At 31.8% G+C, this 23,867-nt stretch overlaps 1 protein-coding gene across 1 annotated transcript; it reads right to left on the bottom strand.

Annotated features, from left to right (window-relative positions):
- Window positions 1-243: 243 nt before the first annotated feature.
- LOC130891492 (uncharacterized) lies at window positions 244-23,684 on the bottom strand. The gene is made up of 3 exons (XM_057796281.1): window positions 23,335-23,684; window positions 6,177-6,432; window positions 244-560 (listed from the first exon to the last, which is right to left on the bottom strand). The coding sequence occupies exons 1-3, from the start codon at window positions 23,464-23,466 to the stop codon at window positions 244-246; spliced, it is 705 nt and encodes a 234-aa protein (XP_057652264.1). The 5' UTR covers window positions 23,467-23,684.
- Between the last annotated feature and the right edge of the window lie 183 nt (window positions 23,685-23,867).

The raw sequence follows: 23,867 nt of genomic DNA, 5'->3' as shown, positions 1-23,867 counted from the left end.
AAATTGAATCACCCCATTCTTTGAAATTATCCAGTAATGATAATTTGGACTACAACCTTAGCTTAAGTGAAGTCGAAATCAGTTGATTTTGATTTCATATAGTTTTTTGGTTCTTTAAAACAAAATAGTGCCGCCACGTATGAAATCTAGTAGTGTATACGTTGAAATAAAGATTCTCCTACTAAATATCATTAGATTGTGCTCATTGTAAGAAATATAGAAGAGTTCGTATCAAAAATATCACTACTTCACATTTCTACCTCCTTTGTATCCCTTATACGGTAGATCATTATTGAACGACCTATCAAAATGGCTATGATCATCATAATGTGGATGAGCTGCTACTACTTCATAAGTGGATGTGTGATGTTTCGTTTCTACAAGTTTCTTCAAGGCTACAATAGTGGATATTGTAAAAGCTATCTTAGCAAGTAACAAAGCTTTGAATGCTACCAAACCAATGAATTTCAAAATTATGGCTCCAACAACTGCCGCTTTCAATATTAACATCATTATTATTGGTCGAATACGTAGCCCTCCACCGCCTTTCTTTTTTCTTCCTACAAAACAAAAATACAATTAGCTCGTGACACTTTCTCAGATCATATTACTTCTGTCCATTTTCTCATACATTCCTCTTTGTGAAAATTTTACTCTTTGTGCATCTAGTAGTATGAGGAAAAATATTCTGGATTGAACTTGTATTCTTCTCTTTAAAGGTGTTTTGACTTTAAATATGATATTAGAAGGAAAATATATAATTGAATGTTACAGTTCTGTGGAAAGGTCTTTTTGAAGATAAATTTTGTCAAGAAACGAGATCCAACATCTAACCTACTGACAGAATTATAGAAAGTTGAACAAAAACATCTATATAATCAACAGCACACCCTAATTAGAAAGAACTAAAGAATTTCTCTCTGGAAAATCTATTCATAAATAATTATTGTTTAAGAAAATAAGAAGAGGTATATTTTGTGAGTTGATGGAAACTATTTGAGTAATCAAATAGATAAACCAATGAGAACTGATGTAATGCATTTAATAACACATTTCAAGAACTGGACATATCGATATAAGGGTGATTCCGTTCTAACTGTGATATTCAATGTCCTGTATTGTTTTTTTGTACTAGTCATTAATTAATAATCAATTAATAAAAATTTTGTGTTAATTGAATAATTCTTAAGATATTTAAACATTATTTTTATACAATATAACTTGCCACTTAAAGAAAACTTATACTACATCACTTGAATGTCAGTACCGTGTCATGTCCATTCCTAGAATTTACCGATAAATTATTAATTTTTTTTGTCGTAACAAATGATTTAAACTAATTACCTTATAAATTCTAATGTTTATGATCAAACTGAGGAAAATTGATGCAGTTGTTGTTTAATATCTTAAGTTACCATGTCAGTACCGTGGATAAATGAGTCAGTACCGTGGAACTCAAAATCCGACATTTGTGTCTTGCTCGTGATACTTTGAAGTTGTAGTAAATTCCTCTTAGAGTTTTATTTTTACAGTAAAATAGATGAATAATATGCATAAAAAAGTTAGAAAAGTTAAATTTTAAAATCTTGAAATTTTGAATACAAAAAATCACAGTTAGAACGGAATCACCCATAACTCTTGTTTGTCGTATTCGATTGAAATTTAAACAAATCAAAGCGATAAAGAGAACGAGTAGGATACTGCAATATGCAAAAATGTTTTAGTTCTTGGAAATAATATTCAATTACATAGTGTATGATACGAGAATTTTGTCACGAAAATAAACTTGGAGGAATAGATAAGCGATTCGTTAGAAAAACAAAAAAATTGAATTTGATAGCTCTAATGAATTGAGTGATAACTGACGATTGAAGAGAAAATTAAAAAGCAAGTCTTCAAAATTTCTTAGCGAATAAATGAAAACATAAACAAAATAAAAATTTTTAAAACAACCAGTTTCACTGCACAATGTCATTATTAGAACAAAACATATCAGTAAGATATAGAGTATATGTGAGAAATATACATTGATGATTGAACCAAATTCGCAGTATATTCAGTGAAGTCAAATGATTGGTCAGATATAAGGTAAGTAGTGACCAAACAACAGAGAAATTATCGATGTAATTATTTATATAATGAAAATAACTAACGAAACGAAATTAAGGGATGAACAATGAAGATTTCAATGTAATCATTTTTTTTTTCTAACATTCACATATGATTCTCAATTGCAGCAGGACTATATAGGGAACTACAAATTAATCTATTAAACCCGTTTAGCTCAGAAAAATATTTGAATTTTGAAGTTTATCGAGTTGCTTCTAAAATATAAAAATCTTATTCTAAGTGAATCTAGTAATACCAGTGAATGAATAATATCAACTTAAAAGTCAAATTAGATGTAGATTGAATGAAATTATGTCTGATCAAGTTACAAAACTAATATTGTTAAATTATCGACTTTCTCATGTATGACATACTCTTAAATGGATACAAAAAAATATTCGGTCACTATCATTGAATATTTCCTGCTCTTTCTAGTGGCCGAACTACTTCGTTTTAATAAATCACTTTGATCGAAGCTCTTGTAAATTACCTCAAATGTTTCCTCATTCACATATTCGTGATTGTGTGCATTCTCCAATTAAACACTTTCCACTTCATCCATGCAGTTTGTTTCCATATACACATTATACATAACAGGTGATAATATTGTATGTTTGTAACATTATTTTCACACAAAATTGATAAGAGCAAAAATAGATTCCAAAACCAAAAGCTAGTAGTCAGCAGTATAGGAGAAGAAGTTTATATATTGGCGATAAACCTGAAATACCAACTGTTGCTAGTTGTATAAAAATTCCTTGACGGTAGTAATCTTCCCCTTAACTGAAGATCATTTTCCTATACTTTTCATTTAGTTAGGTGTATTTATAATTACTTCGTTTTTCTCCATTCTGATTTCAGTATTGAGTTACGCCTTATTTTTAGGAAATATTTTCGTTCAACAATATTAATCTTATCTTCAAATGATGTTAAACTGAACTTGGAACAAATTTACAAAAGTAGGTAAAACATTTTATGACGTTTAATTCCTTTGTATATCCTTAACTTTTCGTGTCAGATAAATTTGTCTCTGCATCAACTTTCACATCTGATGTATTCTAAATATCAATGGAACAGTCAATTTTTCAACTTTATTATTCTTTGTGATATCGTGTTAATGTTAAGACATAAAAATATGAACAATTCCTAATTGTTGTAGTTGATATGATTTATTCTGATTGGAATCTAGGTTCCCGAGTCTAACCGTGTTTGATTTTGACAATTTTCGAGTTTCAGCTGACTTTGGAGCCATTATCAAAAAAGGGATGAAAAAAGTGATTCAATTCTGTGATCTCAATCTGTCTACTCCACGCAACCAATCACCCATCTTTTGGTTGCTTCTGAAGCCTCAATCTTCCTGGACCTTCATAGACCGAGAAATGGAAATCATTAAGAATACCGTGGACAGTATTATTAATGTTGGTTTTGAAGACTAGTAATTTTGATGTATTTCAATTGAATTCCAGTATATAGTCGGATGTTGAATAAATAACTCTCACCATAGTTTCCTGTGGTATTTGTTTGGTTTGTTTCAAGTGTAAGAACTTCATTTTATCTTATTAACCTCAAATGTCTGTATTGACGTGTTCCAGGACCTCTTCTGATTCTACTAATCTTGTTTTGCGACGGTCTTTGACGTTTTTTCAGTTCAGATCATTGGTTACAAACCCCTTTTCGCAACTGCGAGACATTGGGGATTTAACATCGACAAAAAGATCGATTGACTCGGGGTATTAGCCAGGAGAGTAGTTGTTTCCTCCTTTGAAAAACAGCAGAATATATTTTCGAAATATTAAATTTCCAAATTATTTCAGAGGTGAATAATATCTAGGAATATTCACCATAAGAATATATATATATATATATATATATATATATATATATATATATATATATATATATATATATATATATATATATATATATATCACCTACATTCTCCATATCATCAAATTGAAATTGACGTATTTTTATTCCTCTAAAATTTTCAACCAGAACAAAATTGTGGAAAGTTCTCACATTCTTCTTAGAATCAGAACATAAAAAGTTTCCGCTTCCAAGCCGCCATTCTCAACTCACATATTCGTAGTTTATTGGATAAAGATATTAGTTCACTTAATCTCTTTTTTTATCAAATTTAATAATGGAAGTAGGTCAAACCATACGACAAGATATATATTTGGTTGAAAAATGTTGAAAGTATATTCTGTCGCCAAGCTTGTTTGTTTGAAACGAAGTCCCTAATAAAAAAAAAAGTCTTATAATGTATCCATCACAGGCTCAAAGTTTAAATATTATTTAGAACTGAACCTTTCAATATATTATGAACAAAATATTCCTCTTCGCGCATAGAAAAATGGCTCCATTTATACAATATTTGATTTGATAATAATATTAAAAATCATTATATTGGAAGCCAGATGAAAATGAAGCATCATACCCTGTCGTTGATTACACGAGTTTCTAGTAGGCTTTTTTCGTAATGGTTTTCATCTATGCTGGCGTGATATTCTCAACATTAAGAATGATAACAAAATATTTGTGAAGAGCAGAGATACTGAACTCATCATATAACGTGTTACAGCTTAGTTCAAAACTTGATGTAATGCGGTATATTTGTTCACATAGAAGCAGCGTGATTGCTGCCATAAAAATTCATTCACCAAGTATTTTTCGAGCACACCTAGTGTAAAATGTTTTTTACTAACAACTGAGGAAAAAGGGTCATACTGAGATCTATTGTTTATTTGAACCTATTTTAAGGATATATTATATTCATTAGTTTAGATTTTGGCAAACTTAGCACTATTACCTGAATATATCCAAAAAACATCAGAATTGCATCATGTTTTTCCGGTTAAGCTACAAGCTATACTTTTAAAACGTATATCATACATAATTTTTCAGAAAACTATTGCGAAGAGAACAAAATATTCTACTCTCATCAAAATCTAAATAGTTGAGAGGTTTACCAGTTAGGAATTTGATTCAATACTGCTTCAGGTAACAGAATCGCCTAGTGACCAAATTTGTAGATGCTATTTTTATCTATTTGTTTATTAAGATTAGAGTGTCATGTCATATTGTCATGACAATATTCAAACATTTCTTTAAACTGGTAAAAAGATTGTTTGGTGTGGTTTTATTCATAATTCATCTTGTGCTACAATAACAAAGATTAATAGTGAAGAAATCGGATTTGTGGCGTGTGGCGAGTTCGACGTCGTAGCCGATACTGCTACTTCCATTGGACAACGAACAGGCAGCGAACAAGGCGACATTATTTCTGCTGTCTCAGAAATCAAAATAACAGTATAATATTGTATATAGTAGATTCATGCTCGAGGAAAGCTGAAGAACAGTTTTCGAAGAAAAAGTGAAGGTGCGGAAATCTGAACAATGTTATCCAACCATTCCATTGTAAAATCAGTTTTCTGATTAAGATTAATACGGACATGAGCAAATATCACAAATTACTTGCATGTCGAAAACAGAAAAATGTAGATAACCATCCTAAAAAATGAGAATATTCTCACAAGAGAACAAATCGATACAAGTTCAAATGAAAATCCAGATACCGATTATTTGATATTGAAAGCTGCAGTAATTTTGAATGTGTTTGGTAAGGTCTTCTTGAAAAAAAGCTATGCAGTGTGAAGTTAGAGGGCATGGAAGAACTAGACACTTTGTGGCTAATATATATTTCAGATAAAAAATCAACGTCCAGTGTAATCTTTGTATCACTTTGTCAGTTATTAATGCAAATATGCTGCATTAAGCTCTCTCGACAGTTTTTTCTAAGTACGTTAAGAATAAATTCAATATTCAAACATATTTGATGAGATGCCGGCTGACATTGCTACGTATTCAAAATTATTCGATCCGAAGCTGCTTTCGAAGGTCGTCAATGTCTTTATTGACGAAAACCAAATGACATATATATATATATATATATATATATATATATATATATATACTACACCTTTTTGCACAAATTTTCTAAATTTCACTTTTGTGCTTGAAGCTAAGTAATATATTTGTGATTTCTGATTCTCAAAATTTTTTACCTTCTTCCACTGACTTATCCAGATCGATGATAGCTTCATCAGGTACTTTGAATTCGAATGTATGTGATTTGATGAAATCCTTTATCCTCTCTAGAAGTAAATTATCAAGAACCTCCTCTCTGGCTCGTAATTCGTCTGGTAAAGAAGTTATAGGAGCTCGTCGAACAATTCTTTCTGGATGAACGGATTTTATTTTTAAACCACTTCCAAAATCCAAGTTGTTTGGTAGATTATCGATGTATCTCAAAGCACGTTCCTGCAAATTATAAATTTTAGGATGTAATATGCATTTGAGAATGATTTTATCAGAATATCTATATCAGGAGGAACAGTGATATATAATCTAAAAATCAAATTAGTCCGTTTCATTCACATTTAAGTGCCATGGATAGACGAATAATTAGATGTTATAAACCAAGATTGGTAGGTACTGCTTTGATTACAATTTATGAGTTCTATCGATGTACAAACATTATTAAATTATTATAAACATTGAAGATTTCAATCGAAAAAAGTTTTTGCAATCTTGATGAATATTTGAGAAAAACATTTTTATACAGGCGGAAGCATAGACATTGTTAGTGAAGGGTCAATGTTTGTTCAAATATCTAATATATTCAATCTTTGTCGAGACTATGGAAAACTTGGAAAAACTACAAGATATTCGCTTGTATATCCGATGGGAAAGTGTACGCAGGTCTATGGTCTGTTAGAACGCTTTCAGTTGATTCATCATCATCCTCGTTTAACACAATATCATTCTTAAGATTTTCCTCTAAACAAACGAATATTCCATAAATCACGTGAATGTGAATCAAATATGATCACATTTATATTAGAATATGGATAAAAAAATACGACAATAGTATCTACAGATTCTCTGCAAAACAAGACTTCTCAATGGTCTCTAATAGGTTTCTAGCCCTTACTATCTGAACTATAATCCTCACCAAAGTACTTCTTACTACGGAAACTTATCAAAAGTTATAATCACAAACAAATAGAAAGCAAAAATAAATATTCATGACCAATATTTATTGAACACATATACTGGGTTTTTCATAAAAGGTGATGTCTCAGGGATAGATAGAAAACTGGAAAATATTTGAGGTTCGCTCAGTAAAAAAATTTCGTATCGCCATCCTTATTACACGAATTACACACATTTTTCAAGATTTGCCGTAACTACCGGCAACATTGTATTCGAATGGATTGGTACAGGTGCAGAAGCTCCAATTCATTGGCCTCCTGGGTCAAGCAATATTAATCCCTTGGATTACACAGTTTGGTCGTATTTTCAAGAAAAAGTTTATGCTACAGAGATAAATTCACCTCAAAAATTGAAAGACAGGATTCAAGGTCATTTTAATGACCTGACCTCATAGCTGACTCCCAACATTTTAGAAGATTAATAGATTCTTTAGAAAGAAGGACTTTTGTAGTCGTGAAAGCGGAGAACATTTTGAACAACTACTATAATTGAATTATATTTTATGTTATTAACCTTTTTTTAAATTTTCGTATTGTGATTTTTTGTGTAAATTTACATATTTATTATTACTTATTTAAAAAGAGTACCTTTTTGGTGTGAAATTAATTGATGTTCAATTTCCCTTGAAATTTTGCTTCATAAATCTAATTTTGAAAATTTTTTCCATTACAACTTGGTACGAACCGCATAACAAGCGTCCTCTATGAGAGTTAGACGTAAAAACAAATTGATTGGATGTATTACCTTCAAAAACATATTTGAATAAAATTTCAATACAATGTTGCTAGTAGTTGCGGCAAAATAGTAGAAAATGTGTACATGTTTTTTCTTCAACCCCCTTTATTATGAATGCGGATGGCGTTACGAGAATTTTCTACTGAGAAAACCCCAAATATGTTTAAGTTTTCTATCATAGGAACAGAATCACTTCAATTGAAACAACCTGTATTTTGTGGAATGTTCGGCTCCAACATTGATTGTCTCTATAACAAAATTATGTTATAATAATTTTCACAAATGGCATATTTTAATTGATAATAGATATAATATTTTAGGTTGATAAACCACGGCTAATTATATCTTTGAACAATTACTAATTTTAATTAAATGCATCTAAGTGATAAATGCCAATTAAATCCAAATTAATATCTGGAATTGATTTTCTTAACCAACAGTCAGTTTGACTATTAACGGTCCATGAATGTATAATAATCCTTGTGCATAACCATGATTAGTAGTAATTAGTGAGATACAAGAATCAATTACTGATATAATGCGGTTCTCACTAATGCATTGTTGCATCAGAAGCCTATGAAGATGAGTTCAATAATCATTTACTGCAACAATTACGATACGTGTTGATAAAAAGTTTGTGGCTTAAAACAATTCAACTATATTCCAGCAAAAGTTTAATAGCGGCATTAGTGTATTATTTTGAAAGCAGCTTACTTTCAGTTCCATGAATAACATATTTTCTCTCCAGCGAAGCATAGTATTATTTTAACCCGTTGGCCAATCCAAAGGTTTCTTTTTAATTAGGTGTATTGTGACTATAGGCAGAGTCAGTAGAAGTTTTTTTTTTCTTAACGCATAAGACAGGATGAGGTATTATCCAATAAGCGAGTAATACAAATTTATCAGGTAAAAAAACCAATACACTAATTATTTTTGTTAATATGCTCATTGTACTTTATGCTAATATTTCTACAGTTATCGATAGTTACAGGTAGATTTTCCTTACGACTTCCTCTTCTTCATTCTAACTTGTTATTTTTGTTGTCGTGAATGTAACTGCTGTAACTCTATTTCCACCCTATTAGTTCTTTTACAGCTGTGATGTTACCACCATAAAAAGGAGAAAATGTTTCGAATGGTATTGTTAAGAGCAAATAATAATAATAATGTATATATAACAGAATAAAACTGATTATTATCAATCCACTAGTACAAATTTCATGTATGAACAAATTAAGTCGAAGAATAACGTATGAAATGAACGAAAATATTAGAAACATTTAAAATGTGATGGATTTAAAAATTAGTTTTATGGCATTCTAGCATACAGACAAATATTGTTGAATACGTAGTGGAAGAATATACAAAAAACTCCTGCAAAATAATCGTAATGCCCTCTTTTTGACGGGGTACGTGTTGTACGACTCTATTTGATTGAATCATCAAACTACAGAAGAAAGCTGTCATATATCATTCTAACTTGTTATTTATGTTGTCGTAGATGTAACTGCGTTCTATTTCTACTCTAAGAGTTTTTCACAGCTGTGATGTTACCCCTCCGCGTACACAAATTGAGATCTTCAGTTTTTGCTGTTTGTTTGTCAATAGAACTCAACATTTTCAAGCCAAATTTGTTTATGATTCAGTCACTATTCTAGTAGTTTGAGATTAAAATTTGATGTGTCATGAGGAAGTCGCAGTGGAATATATTATCTTCTCCGAATTTCGTGAAATACACCTAAGATTGTGAACGATATAGACGAATCTGGTGCTTCTTCCCTTAATTTCCTTAATATTTCCATAATTGCTCTGATATAAAAGTATTGTTATTTCTGGGTGTTCAAACTGGTGTTCTAGAAATGCTTGCAGCCTCATGTAATTTTACAGATAATTCTTAGCATCGAGAAGAAATACTATAGTGAGGACATTTTCAGAAAAACAAGTAGTTTTTGGCATTGACTGGGCATGATGCTCCTTCGATTTCGTAGGCAGCAGATGTGCTTGCGCTTACTCTAATATATCACGAAAAGTTGTACTACGCATCAGAAACACTGATACTACTCATAGTATTCATCTTCTAAGACAAATAGAATAGAGAAAGTCACAAAAGATGAAAATTCTCGATTTTCCTGCTATTTCATCTTTCATAGTTTCGTTTCTGCTGCTAATATTCTACTCTGTATCCGTTTGCTCATCACCCAGGTTTCACTTTCATACATTAACGTGGGTTATGTTTTCGAGTACTTTTATTTTTATGTCTTCACCCACTTTTGTCGCTATTTCAATATCTACTTCTTCGTATTCTGTGAAAATGAATCCCAAATATTTAAATGTGGTTACTCTCTCTATTCTTTGTTCTTCCATTATTGAATCTTCCCCATGTTCTCCTTTTTGATTTATTATTGTCCATTCGCATTTCTTGATGTTAACTTCTACTCGCAGATGTTCTATTGTCTTATTGTCCTTATTCATATATTTACTACTTCTTCCATTTTCTTAAATGTATCTGCTATTATTGCTGTATTGTCTACATATACTAATCCATTTTTTACCGGTTTTTGTAGCCTATTATTGTCTCCAATTTATAGTTGTTCTCTTATATTATTTTTATCATCTCATCCGTGACAAGTATGAATAGAAGAGGATAATGACTATTTTCTTGTTCAGCGTCTCCATATTAGAGTCAAACTTCAAATTTTTCTAGGAAATCCTATTTTCCTAATACTATCCCATACCGATAATGAGTGAATCTTTCTCTCGTTCTCTCTTCTTTCATATTGATCTACTTGATATGTAGACGAGGTCTGGTTATTGAATAACGAGACTGATTACGAAAAATGGTTCAATTATAAAAATAATTCTACATTCGAATGCTCCCCTTCAATATACTTCCCTCCCTTCGCCACACACCTTTTCATACGTTTTTTTTATTGATCGAAGCAGTGCTGGAAGTCTTCTTTGGTGAGTGCCTTTAGGAGCTCTGCAGATTTTTTTCACTTTTACTAACCTTTCAAGGAAATCTGAGCAGACCCGTTGCCGCAAGAGCTTTAGGTCAGGAGTCAGATTTTTTGGTACCAACATCGCATAGACTTTGTCGTGTGTAATTCCTCGTGTAAAATCTTTCTAATCGTTTGTTTATCGGCGTTTACAGCCTCGGCAATCATCCGGTTGCTCATCCGACGATTTGCACTCACAATTTGGTTGATTTTGGTCACTGTTTTTGGAGTTAAAACAGTCACAGGGGGACCTGGGCGCTGGTCATGTTCAGTGCTCTCTCGGCTCTCATTAAACCCCTCACTCCATTCGCACGATAGAGAATTGTCCCCATAGGCCTCTTGCAACAATTTATAACACTTAGTCGGAGTTTTTTTCAATTAAAAAAAAATTGAGACTGATAAGTTGCTCCTGTTTTTCGTCACACATAGTTTTCGACACGAGAAAAAAACAAGTTCGTTTCCAACCGCTACTGCACAAATACTATAATAGTGACAGAAACGTGTTTTGGGACGTGCATAGACAAAATATCTAGATACCCAACGCACTACTCGTTTCCTACCACCCGTCTAGGGTGCCCTTTAGATGAGCAATCTCGTTATTTAATATCCAGACCCCGTATGTTTATAATCGTTTGTTTCTTCATGACATATTTCCTTATCTTTGTCTCTATGATTCTCGTACATGTTTTAAGCCAACTATAGGTAAGCATATTGCTTAGTAATTTTCGTATATTAGGTCATCTCCTTTTATATCCAGTGGTTTTAATTCATTTTGATTTTTCTTATCGCTTCTTTTTCCACTTTCTTTTTAATGATTTCATTTCTTGTCCTTCTATCGTCATTTATCTCCCCTTCATCCTCTAGTTCTTCTTCTCATGTCATGTTTTTGTCTATGTGGCTGAATTATTTTTTTTGAAAAATTCCTCCCTTATCTATAATGTCTTCAGTGTTTATTTTAATATCATTTTTCATCTCTTATTCCTTTTATTTCATTTCTCTTTTTACTCATATTGTTCTAATTCTGTTCTGATAGCATCTGTTATTGTCTTCAGAGTTATTCGCTAAATATTCTCAAAATTATTATTCTGCTTCTGAATTTCTTCCTTTACTATGTATGCTTCCTTATTTCTTTTTCTGAATAGTTTCCATGCTTCTTCTGAATATACCTCTAGGTCCTCCTGTCTGTGGTAAGTGTCTATTTCTCTGGTATAGTGACTATCTCCTTGAAGGTAACGAAAACGTTGTCCTGATCAAAAAGTCCCATTCAAAATTATTTACTTAAATGTGAACAACAGAACATTTCTGTAAAATGGATTAAAATGGAATATATGAGAATATAGTGGTATTTGGAATTTCCCACTCTTTATTGAGTGCTCAAGGAAATGTTTCGAATTGTTCTTAAAACATATGATATTTATTTCAAAACTTTCTTTTTTACTATAAGACTAATATAAAGTATAAAACTACATATCCATAAGAATCTTTCCAATCACAATACTGTTCAAGAGTTAGTATTTGTGTTTTATGTAACAGCAAAAATGAAATCAAAACTGTGATATGGTGGTGTAAAACCCTAGATGTCACACATGAGATAAGGAAGTCCAATAATATTGAAATTATGGATAATACAAATTATATTCGAGATCAACTAGTTGTACTAATAATAAACATAAGAGAATGAATATTGAAGACATTCGTCAGCAGTGGTATCAATAACCTCATCAAAAGATCCATCTCGACTCAAGTTGGACGTTATGTCTGAAAGAACTAGCTATCTTAACCTTGGAATAACTAGTTTATACATTTCCTTTTCGAGTGAAAGATATGCAAATATGATCAGAGCAAATAACAATATATGAAACAGAATAAAACAGATAATCAATCCACCAGTACAAATAACGTACGAAATGAAACAGGTTTATCCGAGGCATAACTTTGGTTCTATGAGCGGTAATGTATTTAAGTCTTCAGATTTGGTGCTAACCTGGTCTGAATCCACCGAGCAACCCTGCAGGATACGAACCTGAAGAATGGAAAACAAGTATACTAATTCCACTGTTTAAAAAAGGTGACAGAAAAGAACGGGAAAACTATAGAGGTATCAATCTTTTTAACTCTACTCTAAAAATGACAACCAAAATTTTAATCCAACTAATAAATCAAAGAATATCTTTTGAGGACGAACAACAAGATTTTAGAAGTGGGATGTACAGACGCAGTATTTGTAACTAGACAAATCACAGAGAAAGCTCTAGAATATAATCGACCGTCGTTCATTTGCTTAATTGAATTGACAAAAGCCTTTGACAGAGTTAGATTAAAAGACGTGGTTCACCTTTTATAGACAAATACCGTTAGACATGATCAAAACATCCGAAGACATATATCAGGACAAAAAAATAAACATAGGCAGGTATAAGACAGGGAAATTCCTTGAGCCCCCTACTTTTTAATCTCATGATGGATGAAATAATAAAGGCAATGAAAGAGAGGAAAGGTTATAAGATGAGGAATAGAGAAATAAAAATTCTCTGCTATGCAGATGATGCTATCCTTATAGCAGAAAGTGAAGACGACCAACAAAGTATGGTCCACATGTTCAACATAGTAGCAAAGAAGCTAAGCATGGTAATTTCATACCAAAAACCAAAAACCCTGGTCATTAGCTAAGAACCAATTAGATGTAAGATAGAAATTGACGGTACCAGCATAAAACAGGTTATGGAAACTAACTACTTAAACATCACACTATCAAGCTATGGAGATGCAAAATCAGAAGTAAAAAAACAAATACAGAAAGCCAAAACTAATATTAGAATTTACAAAGTTGTTTTAAGACCAATAATGACATATACAGCAGCAACGCGACCAGAGACATCCAAAACACAAAGAATACTGGAAACAGCTGAGATGAGAATACTGAGGAGAATCACGGGAAACACACTGAGAGATCGAGTGAGTAGCGACTACAGTAGAACAACATGTAATGTGGAGAAGATTAACGAGTGGTTATTGAATAGAAAAACAACAACAACAACCATATAAGTTGACAACAGACAAATCGCCGGTCGGGAGGAGAATTGTTGGTCGACCCCGGAAAAGATGGAGCGATAATATAACTTAAAAGCACAAAAAAAGAAAGAAACAGTCAGAATTACCTAGGGAAAAGATAGAAGAAGAAGAAGAAGAAATGAAACAATTAAAAAATGGGATGGATTTAAAAATAAAGTTCATGGCAACATACAGAGAAATATTGTGAATACGTAGTGAAAGAAGAATATACAAAAAATGACATAAATAAAGACATTGATACAAAAATATACAAAATCTTCAATCATGCTAAGAATCAATTATATGCCCTTTTTGTGACGCATCTCCCTTCTGCGGTATGTATGGTGCGACTATGATTCATTCTTCAAACTACAGAAGAGAACTTTTATATATCTACTCAGACCAAACAGTAGGACTCACTGCCCGGCCTTCAAAATTTAAAATATTGATTCTTCCTCCTTTGATTCTGTTTCCCTAATCCATAAGCACGCTTTCCTATGTTAGAAAGTTTATTGCAGAGCTATCCACTTAGGAACGTGGAACGATCTTTATCTACCTACTTCACGTTCAAAAGTTATGGGTTCTATACTGTACAATGCGAAAAAAATGCACAATCATTTACAAATGGAAATCAAATATATAAGATCTTTTTCTGCGTTTAGCAAGAATTTGACTATATATTTACAGGAAATTGACTTCTATGCTGTAAACTTGTATTCTGATACTAATATTTAATTCTCAGCTTTTCACACACTGAGTTGATGTTTGATACGAATTATTACAAATTTTACGATTGTTGTACATTCAATTCCATTATCTGTTTTGTCACAATGTATACTACATATATGAATTTTCACGTGTACAATCTAAGAGCTAATATCGTTATCCATTGTAATTTTCGTGTATATATTGTATATTCAGATTTTATTTTATTTATGAGTTTGTTTTTCAGTTATTTACAAGCTCTTGTCTATAAATTGTGAACAATTTCAGACAATAGAGCATTTTATTTCTCTCCATTAAAAAATGATATATTTCAATTGAATGTAAAAAAGTATTCTAGTTGTGAGGTATCACATTTCCAAGGGTTGAAAACCCAGAAATATAATTTCTATATCACATCCAATGAAATATGTTATCATTCAAAATACTTAATTTCATTTTTTTGAATATATTCAGAAACGAGTATAACTGGACCAGAACATGCCATCTGATCCACATTAATTAAAGCAACAAGTTCTAGTAATCACAGTTTATAAAATTCCATTATTTTGTAGTGTATGTACCAAATTAATTTAAAATTCAATTTTTAACGGAATTAGATTATTTGAAAACATATTCACTGGCTATTGTTCTTGTTAATGAACCGTATATTTTGTTTATTTATCAATAAAATAAACCCAACATTTATGTAAATTCCATATTCAATCGAATATAATTCAAACAACATTCGTTGGAGTGACGCTTAATTGCATTCAGTAATTTCATTGTACGTCATAATAAAAGGTCATTGTTAATATTACTGTTCTTGAAACGTTTAACGGTCTGATATGTGCAATATGTTACTCTTGATATAAACGTTTCGAATTCCAGTTATAAGTTTTGAAGTCAACAGGTCGCAAACAAATGTCTTGCTACCTCATTGAACACCAAATAAAGAAAAACGAGGAAACAACCTCATTTAACCGTGATAAGTACAATTTGGGGTAGATGGATACAAGGTGAATTATTTTTCATTGGAAAGTAAAATGGACAGATCTTTATGTGTATGTATGTATATGTATATATAATGTAATTTTCAGGTGCAATCCAACTAATATAGTACAGTATTCAACTGATATTCATAAGAATAGTATTTGAATGAGGTTGCATATGTCGAGGGCAATACATTCGTAAAATAATTTAAAACAGTTGTATTTTCAAAGTGACTGAGAAGAATTTCACTATTAATTTTTTGATAAAAATTTCTCAATCAACTTCAACTGATGTTTTGTTTAATCTAATAACGATTGTTCTGCAATAATGCCAAAAATGGAGACTCTTAATAGTTTTTTGTGCATAGAGAATAATCTAATAGACCTTGTCTGAATGGAAAGAGAGTAATATGTTGAAACTCTATCTAGTTGAAAGTGAACGCTACCACCCGCAATACTAGTAATTTGATTTCTGAAACTAATTGTTATTAAGAGGTCTATTATTTCTCAAAGCAAAATTAATTGTAGCTATCCTTTAAAGGATTTTCTTCGCTTTATAAGCGACAGTTTTGCTAGTAAAGATGCTATTTTTCATTTCATATAGGTGAAATTAATTTAACTGTGATGTCTTTGCACCGTTTCGTGAGAAATATCTTCTAAGCGAGAAGTAATGTGGACGGTTCTAATCATGAGCTCTATTTTATACATTATAACCTCTACGAATACATGAAGTTAAGGTAGATTGAATTTTTTGTAATAATAATTTTTATCTAAATTTTGAATATGATTTTTGAGTAGTTAATTGAATTGGGAAGTAACAATTCACTATTAATAGAACTTCAGTTCAATTTATTAAAATCATTTCATACCTAAAATTTCTTAGCAGTTTTTATGACATTTCTCTCGAAATGCTAATGACAGGTGAGCTATGGGAAATTGTCAAGGCAGTCTCAGTATCAGTCCTCCTTTCAATTTCAAATTTCAAATTTTGTGTTGGCTTCCGCTATATATTTTAATTTTCTATGGATTCAAACGATGTTTACGGTGATGTTATTTTGACTTTATGACAAATAATACTCCATTAACTAATTTAACTAATGAGATCATAACTTATCAACGAATTTCATGTCATTTTTGGTCATTTTTGTCAACAATATAAGGCCTACATCTATAAAGAGAAGTTAGAAAGATCATTTTCTGTATTTGAGGTGCAAAATTGGAGATGAAACTGTTGAAAGTTGATCTTACCACTTGTGCTGTGCAGGTTCTAATGTGACTGCCGTTTAATGAAATTGAGTTAAAAATGCAATTGTCCCCATAATACGGCGAAAAACACATTTATATTATTCTCACTCTCTTCTAACGAATACAGGAATGGTGAAGGCTAACTTACATGAAATCTAACATTGAATAAGAAAAATATTAAAATTCAACAATTCAGTAACACCAAAGACGTATCCCAAACTTAGATATCTAAAGACAAGTTTGACCGTAATTTAGATTTGAAGCTTCGAGCGTATCCCATTTTATTGGTTAAAATGAGTGATTATATATGTAGATCTCTCTAAATATAAAGCGAAACTTCTCAGTCATTGACTAGAGGAGTGGAAGTCAGGGAGAACAAGTATTCTATATTATCGAGAAAGAATTCTACAGCACGCAGTGTCTTATGAAACAGAAGGTTCAGTTTGTGTTTGTTTTTGTGTATATGGATTAATGAAGGTAGTAGATATAAAATTGGTGGTTTCTTCCCAATTCAAATTTAACTGAACTTCAAACTATTCTAAATGCAATTACGTATAGACAGAGAGAGAGAAGCTTTATTGTCATAAGAAAATCTATAGATAGAATAAAATAACAATTGGGCTTGATAATAATCATAATACATATAATATCTTACGTCATACTGAATTGATTTATGGCAGTCTATTGAGTCCATGGTAGATTGTAGAATTCTGCCACAGAATAGTACGTCTTTCAAGCAGAAATGCCTTTTTCAATCTCTGGAAATTATCAAATGTATTTGCCATTTTAAATTCTAAATAATTTTTTGGCACTAGATAATGAAATTTTTTATCAGATCAGAAGTGGGTATTGTTTAGTAAATGTTCAAATTTTTTTTCTAGCCAGGTAGTTATGAACGGGTCTCTTCGATGAGTTGTTTGCGAACCAAATAAACGGATTCTAAAATAAAAAGAGCAAGGTGAATGAATATTTTTTATTTTTTTAAATAGAATTCGCAATAAGTTCCACTACTTGACGACAATGTAATGAATAGCTCTTTTTTGTAATTTGAAGATAGATTCAAAGAGGTGTTTAGATACAGATTTATTGGCAAAGCAAGCAGATGATAATTTTCCACCAAGATTTCTACGTGTGTAGACCATTGAATTGAAGGGCGCCATCATTGTGTAGACCAAGAATCTTGATAGAATTGGAGGATCGTATTAAATTATTGTTTGCTCTAAGAGGTTGTAGAAGTCATTTGTAAGATGAAATTGAAGTTTTTTCAGTGTTTAACAAGAGACCGTTTGTGTCAGACCAGGACTCAATCTTAATGAGATCTTTGCTCATGGTAGAATGTGAAGCTTGTATATCTGTACCCCTCCAGCTTACACTGGTGTCATCCCCAAATAAAGTGAATTCACTATTAAATCGTAAGTCTGTGGCATCATTAATGAATACCAAAAAAAAAATTGAACCTAGAACTGGAACCTTAAGTTACACCACTAGTCATATTAAAAAACCTTCAGGTTACCTACAACCTACAATATTGTTGCTTTTTATATTTATGGGATATATTCATTTTATGGCCCATGGCCCATGATGGCCCAAAATAAGCGAACAAGGAATGTTGAGAATAGTTCCTTTCTGAAATCAAGAATAGACCTAGAATCAGAGTAATTTGCAGCTCTGCTTCAGAACGAAAGCAGAAATTATCAAATTGGAAATCATTTGTGAAAGAAATGAAATATTTCTAGGTAAGAAGAAAAACAGAAATTATAAAATCCTGATAAAAAACTTTTAAATTTATACCAAATCAAGCGCTCTCCAAGATACAGTTTCACATTTGGATATTATTAGTGACAAACTTGAGGGAGGATTTCATCAAGAGATTGGGAATTTAGAAAGTCATTGATAAATGGAATCATTTCATGACATTTTATTATATATGTTTATTGGTTTGATTTCTTAGTATCAATTTCAAAAGCATTGTGTCAAGAAATACTGCAATTATACCAATTTTGCCTAATGCTTCTTTAATTATGAATGCTACAGCTTCAATTCTACTATTTTTAAAGTCTATCTTGTAAAATGAGTAATAAATAGTCAATTCCAATCTTGTTATGGGAGAAAATCTCTCCCATAACCATAAATTTTTCTCTTTTTTTAACTTTCCAATGTATAATTCAGAAGCAAAAGAAATTATTTCCACATTATACTGAATTTCCAAATTATATAGGAAAATCGGCAGTATCTCAACTCTCCAAGAAAATTTTAACAACAAAAGCCATAAAAATGTTAGAATAAGGCAAGTGAACTCCTCTGCCATATGTCAACAATAAGGTGTGAATAGTGTGGATAGGGTTAGTTGAGGTAGTGGTAAGCTATTTCTAAGAAAATGATTTTTATTATTATATATTTCGACGCGCTTTCATTTGAGAGAGTATTCATGTAGGTGCACCGAAAATTTGTGTGGTGCACGGACAAAAATCACATTTATTTTTGCTCGAAACACATACAACAACCAAGTCGATACAAACAAATTCAAGAGATATGCGAGATGTTTACAAGTGCCCCTGTTTACGATAACCTTAACTGACCCTACAATTACTAGTTGAAAAGTGCATTTGAACATATACCACATGTAATAAACGAAAGAAAAAAAGAAATAATCTGAAACGTGTAAATCAATGAGGGAAGTGAAATTTCCTAAAATAGTATATTAAGTAAAACTTTTTCAATTGGAATTACAATTCCATTAAATGAGAAAATTGAATGAGAAATATAAGTTTGGTTTAGTTAGTATGAGTACAAAAGCTGATTCGTTACTAACAATATTGTCTTATCAACTTCGCAAACGTGAATCTAATTAAGTCTCTTGTCGGAGTTGTTTCTCAAAGATACAGAATAAACAAAGAAGTTTGTGTCTTTATATGTCTAGAAAACTCTCAACATGTGACCTTACTCTGTTATTAATATTTTATCCATATAAATAAACGACATTTTCTATGCTACCTAATTTCATTAGAAGGAAAAACTTTTGATATAGTCTCTTGTTCTATTTGTAGAAAAATCTCTTTACACCCATTTTTACAAAGTGAGAATTATCCTGTTAAGATCAGCAAACTGATGGTTGATAACAAATGTTCTCATAATCCGGAAACCGGGAAACCGTTTGTGATATTCCTACTGAACACAGTGTTCTTTATCACTATTCCAAGGAACCGTTTGTCTAGTACCAAAGTAAAATGAATTTGAGCAGCACAAGAAGAAATCTATATGAGCATTGATGTTCCTAAGCTCGCAGCGTGAGGAAATTGAGAATATAACTTATATTGTAAGAGGAGTTGAGATGTATGGATGTTGTGATTAGTGTGTCATGTACACTGCGACCTTTTCTTGCTGTGGTATAATCAGTGTTCACAACTAATCTATTATTCTCACTCATTTCAAAAAGTTTAGGATGTGTGATGTTTCTAGCTGTCAAAAATCTTCGTCTTCTTTACACGCTTCCAGGGATCTGCAGTCGTAGTCTCACAATTGTGTGAATGTGTCCTCTACGTGATAAATAAGTACTTTTTGCTAAACTAAACTACTTTTTTTCTAGTATTTTTTCTATTGTTATTTATCCGATTCCATGAAAGGATTCATATAGGGCAGAACGGGGTCACTTTATCCGCATTTTGTTCAAATTGTTTCTTTATTGGAACACATATCGAGATAAAAAACTTCCACTAATCCGTTGATTACTATAAGAAACTCACGTTATAAGGAAAAGAGTCCTATGGATCATGAGACACCATAGGCACCACCCTACGAGATCACTAGAGCCATAGAAACATAAACATAACAACATATTTGAGATTCCTCACAGAAACTGAAACAAAATTATGCAAATATAAAATGTACCTACTGACACTAGAAGTGCATTTATCAAGAACCCAATCTTGGCAACTGATGTTGCATTTACGTTAAAATAGTGTTTCAACGTTTTCATGGGAAATATAAATATTACAGGAACTGAGTTTCCAGTTGCTGATTCTGTAACGTTAGTGCCACGTTCTTCCGACGTAACAGAATCAATAGTATGCTTCTCTTCAGCTGCTATTATTTTACCTGGTTTCAAGTCTTTTGGAACACCAGTTTCATCGATGTTTCATATTCTAATAGCTTGACCATAACTGTACCTAGCTTATCATATATTGCCCTTCCTTGATGGGCGGTTCTGGTTTTCTAATAGAAAGCTCACTATTTCTTTTGAGAAAATTGGCAAATTTATCTTATACCAACTATCAAGTATTTCTCGATTATATTTGCCTTCATTAATGAGCTAGCCCACCTACATCTAACAGACTTAAGCCATAAATTATTGAAGAAACTGTTAGAAGATATTCTTTAAATATTTTTTCTTGTTCAATTGAAAGACCTTCACGCGTGTTTGTGTATTCTGTGAACCCCTTCAGATTCAGAGTAAGCCTTTGATTTATTAACACACCTCGAAAACGTAGGGTTATTAATTGAAAATTCATTTATAAAACTTAAAGAATTAACAGTAATCATGTGTAAGTCAAAATGCACTCACTTGTGGACCGTATGATAATATACGTAGTTTTTAAACAAAATTTCAATGGTCTGATGTTTTTTACTTTTACCATTGAACTTCCAACATCACATGCTGTTACTGTAAACGAACGCCTGTCGGCGACTAGTGCAACATTAGCGCGGGCTCCTCAACCCCCTGCTTCGCCTCATACCACCCCCTCGTTGGTATCGTACACCGTGTACGAGATACTATAGGTGGCGCACTATACCTCTCGACTCAAGACACCCCGTTCTATATGACTATGAATGGTGTATCCAACCATACTTTCGCAAGTCTGTCAGCTATTTTATTTCTCTTCAATTTAGTGTATCCCAGAACCCAGAACTTTATGCTTCTTACCTAGCTCACTTGTCAAGGCATTACCAGAAGAGCTTAGATTTTATGACATTGAAGCTTACAGCTTTAAAGACAGCTTGATTATTGGACAAGATGATGAGATATTATTTGCGATGATAATCCCATTCTAAACTCAGCTGGACAAACTTTTCAATTGTGAATTTTTTTGTTAAATAAACACTTGAGGTATTGCCAAACCTTTGGGAGTGTTTGTTTCTAGGCCCATAAGCTTCTATGCCAATTTTTTCTGCTGTTTTGAAACTATCCGTATACCATTTGGTTACATTTCTGTTCATTTCATTTCTGTTCATTTTCAATGAAGAGAAGAATGAAATATAATATTGGTTAAACTGACCAGCTGAGTTCAAAGTTATGTTTATCTTGGGGTGGTTATAAATTAGGATAGTGACGAGAAAAAATTCTAGAAGCAAGGATGACGAGGGAAAGTCAGCAATTGGGAGCAATTGGGAGCACTGGATGCGATAATAAGTTCAGAAAAATCTCGAGAAAATTGAAGATACATCTATAGATAAATATATGTTAGTCCATAAATACCATATATTTGGTTCCCGCTCTGTGTGAACTATAAATAGTTTTTATGGATTTCAAATATACACTCTTCTTCGCGCTTTAAGCTCTTCAAGCTTTGCCGGTTTGGAGTTACAGCTTTGCCTCCAAATCTCCTCATGACAAATCGTTTGAGATATCGGGATATCACTATTCATTTAATAGACCCTTTTACCCAATTATCTGCATACAAATACAACATTGAGATACACACGAGCAAATTTTCTATTGTTTCTATTCGGGACATTGGTATGCACAGTGCTAGGAAACAAATTATTATTCTATAGCACCAATGTTTCAAGCAATAATTTCTAATACTACACTCCATTGTGATTACAGTAGAAGAATATATTTCTATATTTTAATTTCATACAGTATCTATCGAAATATGGTCAGCCGTTCAATATTGAGAATTTTCTCACCTCTAGTATCACAATAATCTTTTAGTAAGACTCAAAATACTTTGAGTTTGTAAACATAAAAAGTATGTACTCCAATGTCATAAAACAATATAGATATTAGGATTTTCTTAGTAACAGCTATTACATTAATTCTAATATTTTTAATAAGGTTAGATTGTTTTTCTCTGAATAGATGAGTAACATCCATTTGCATTCTTGCTCTATCTCCATACCCTCTTATGTATAATTTATTTCTCCTCCAATTCCATTGAATGAATGTCAGTAGACGATTTTTAAAATAAACTGCATTATTATTCATCATTACTACTAAATCATAGAGTATTTTGAACAACAGCAATATCATCTTTTTACTGATTTTTGATGGAATTATAATCAAACAGTTCATACCAAATTACAGAATCAAGCATATCATTAGTTTCCGCACATAGCGCATTGAATGTTGTTGAATTTCTGAATCCAACTATTATTTATGTGTGATGTTTATCGAATAACAAATAACCATATTTAGATTGGAATAATATTTATAAAGTTATACTAACCTTAATACATAAAGTCAAATCTTCAGTTCCACATGCTCTAACAAACGCAACGGCTTCTTCCAAAAAATCCTCCTCGCACAGGACATTTTTCGAAAATCGTAACATCACTGCTAGAATTATTATTGGTTTCATATTTGCAAAAGCCTTCACGCACGATTCCCAACAAACTGTGTGCAAAAGTCTTGAGCGTCCTGGTTTTATCAACAAGTAAGGACCTTGATTACAAGTATTTCAAAAATCTATGCTGACAAGTTTAACGGTGTAACAGAAATAAAATTGTTGGTATAGTGACCTGGATGATCGCGAATCGTGGTTATTCGTTGATACACTTTTTAAAAGTGCTTATTTAGTATTTCAGTTTATAATTAAGTTACCTTTAATTCAATATTTCCCAAAACATATATTCCTTTATATACTTATCAATAATAACACAGAACGACATACAGTGTTTCGTTTAATTGGACTAATTTCACAAAGTAGTGGATTAATCAATAACGACTTTAATTCTAATCAATGTCATTCAAGCACGATCC

The sequence above is a fragment of the Diorhabda carinulata genome, chromosome 3 (assembly GCF_026250575.1).
Source record: "Diorhabda carinulata isolate Delta chromosome 3, icDioCari1.1, whole genome shotgun sequence".
Taxonomy (NCBI): domain Eukaryota; kingdom Metazoa; phylum Arthropoda; class Insecta; order Coleoptera; family Chrysomelidae; genus Diorhabda; species Diorhabda carinulata.
The sequence above is the reverse complement of the archived record's forward strand: the minus strand, read 5'-3'. Positions and strand labels throughout refer to the sequence as shown.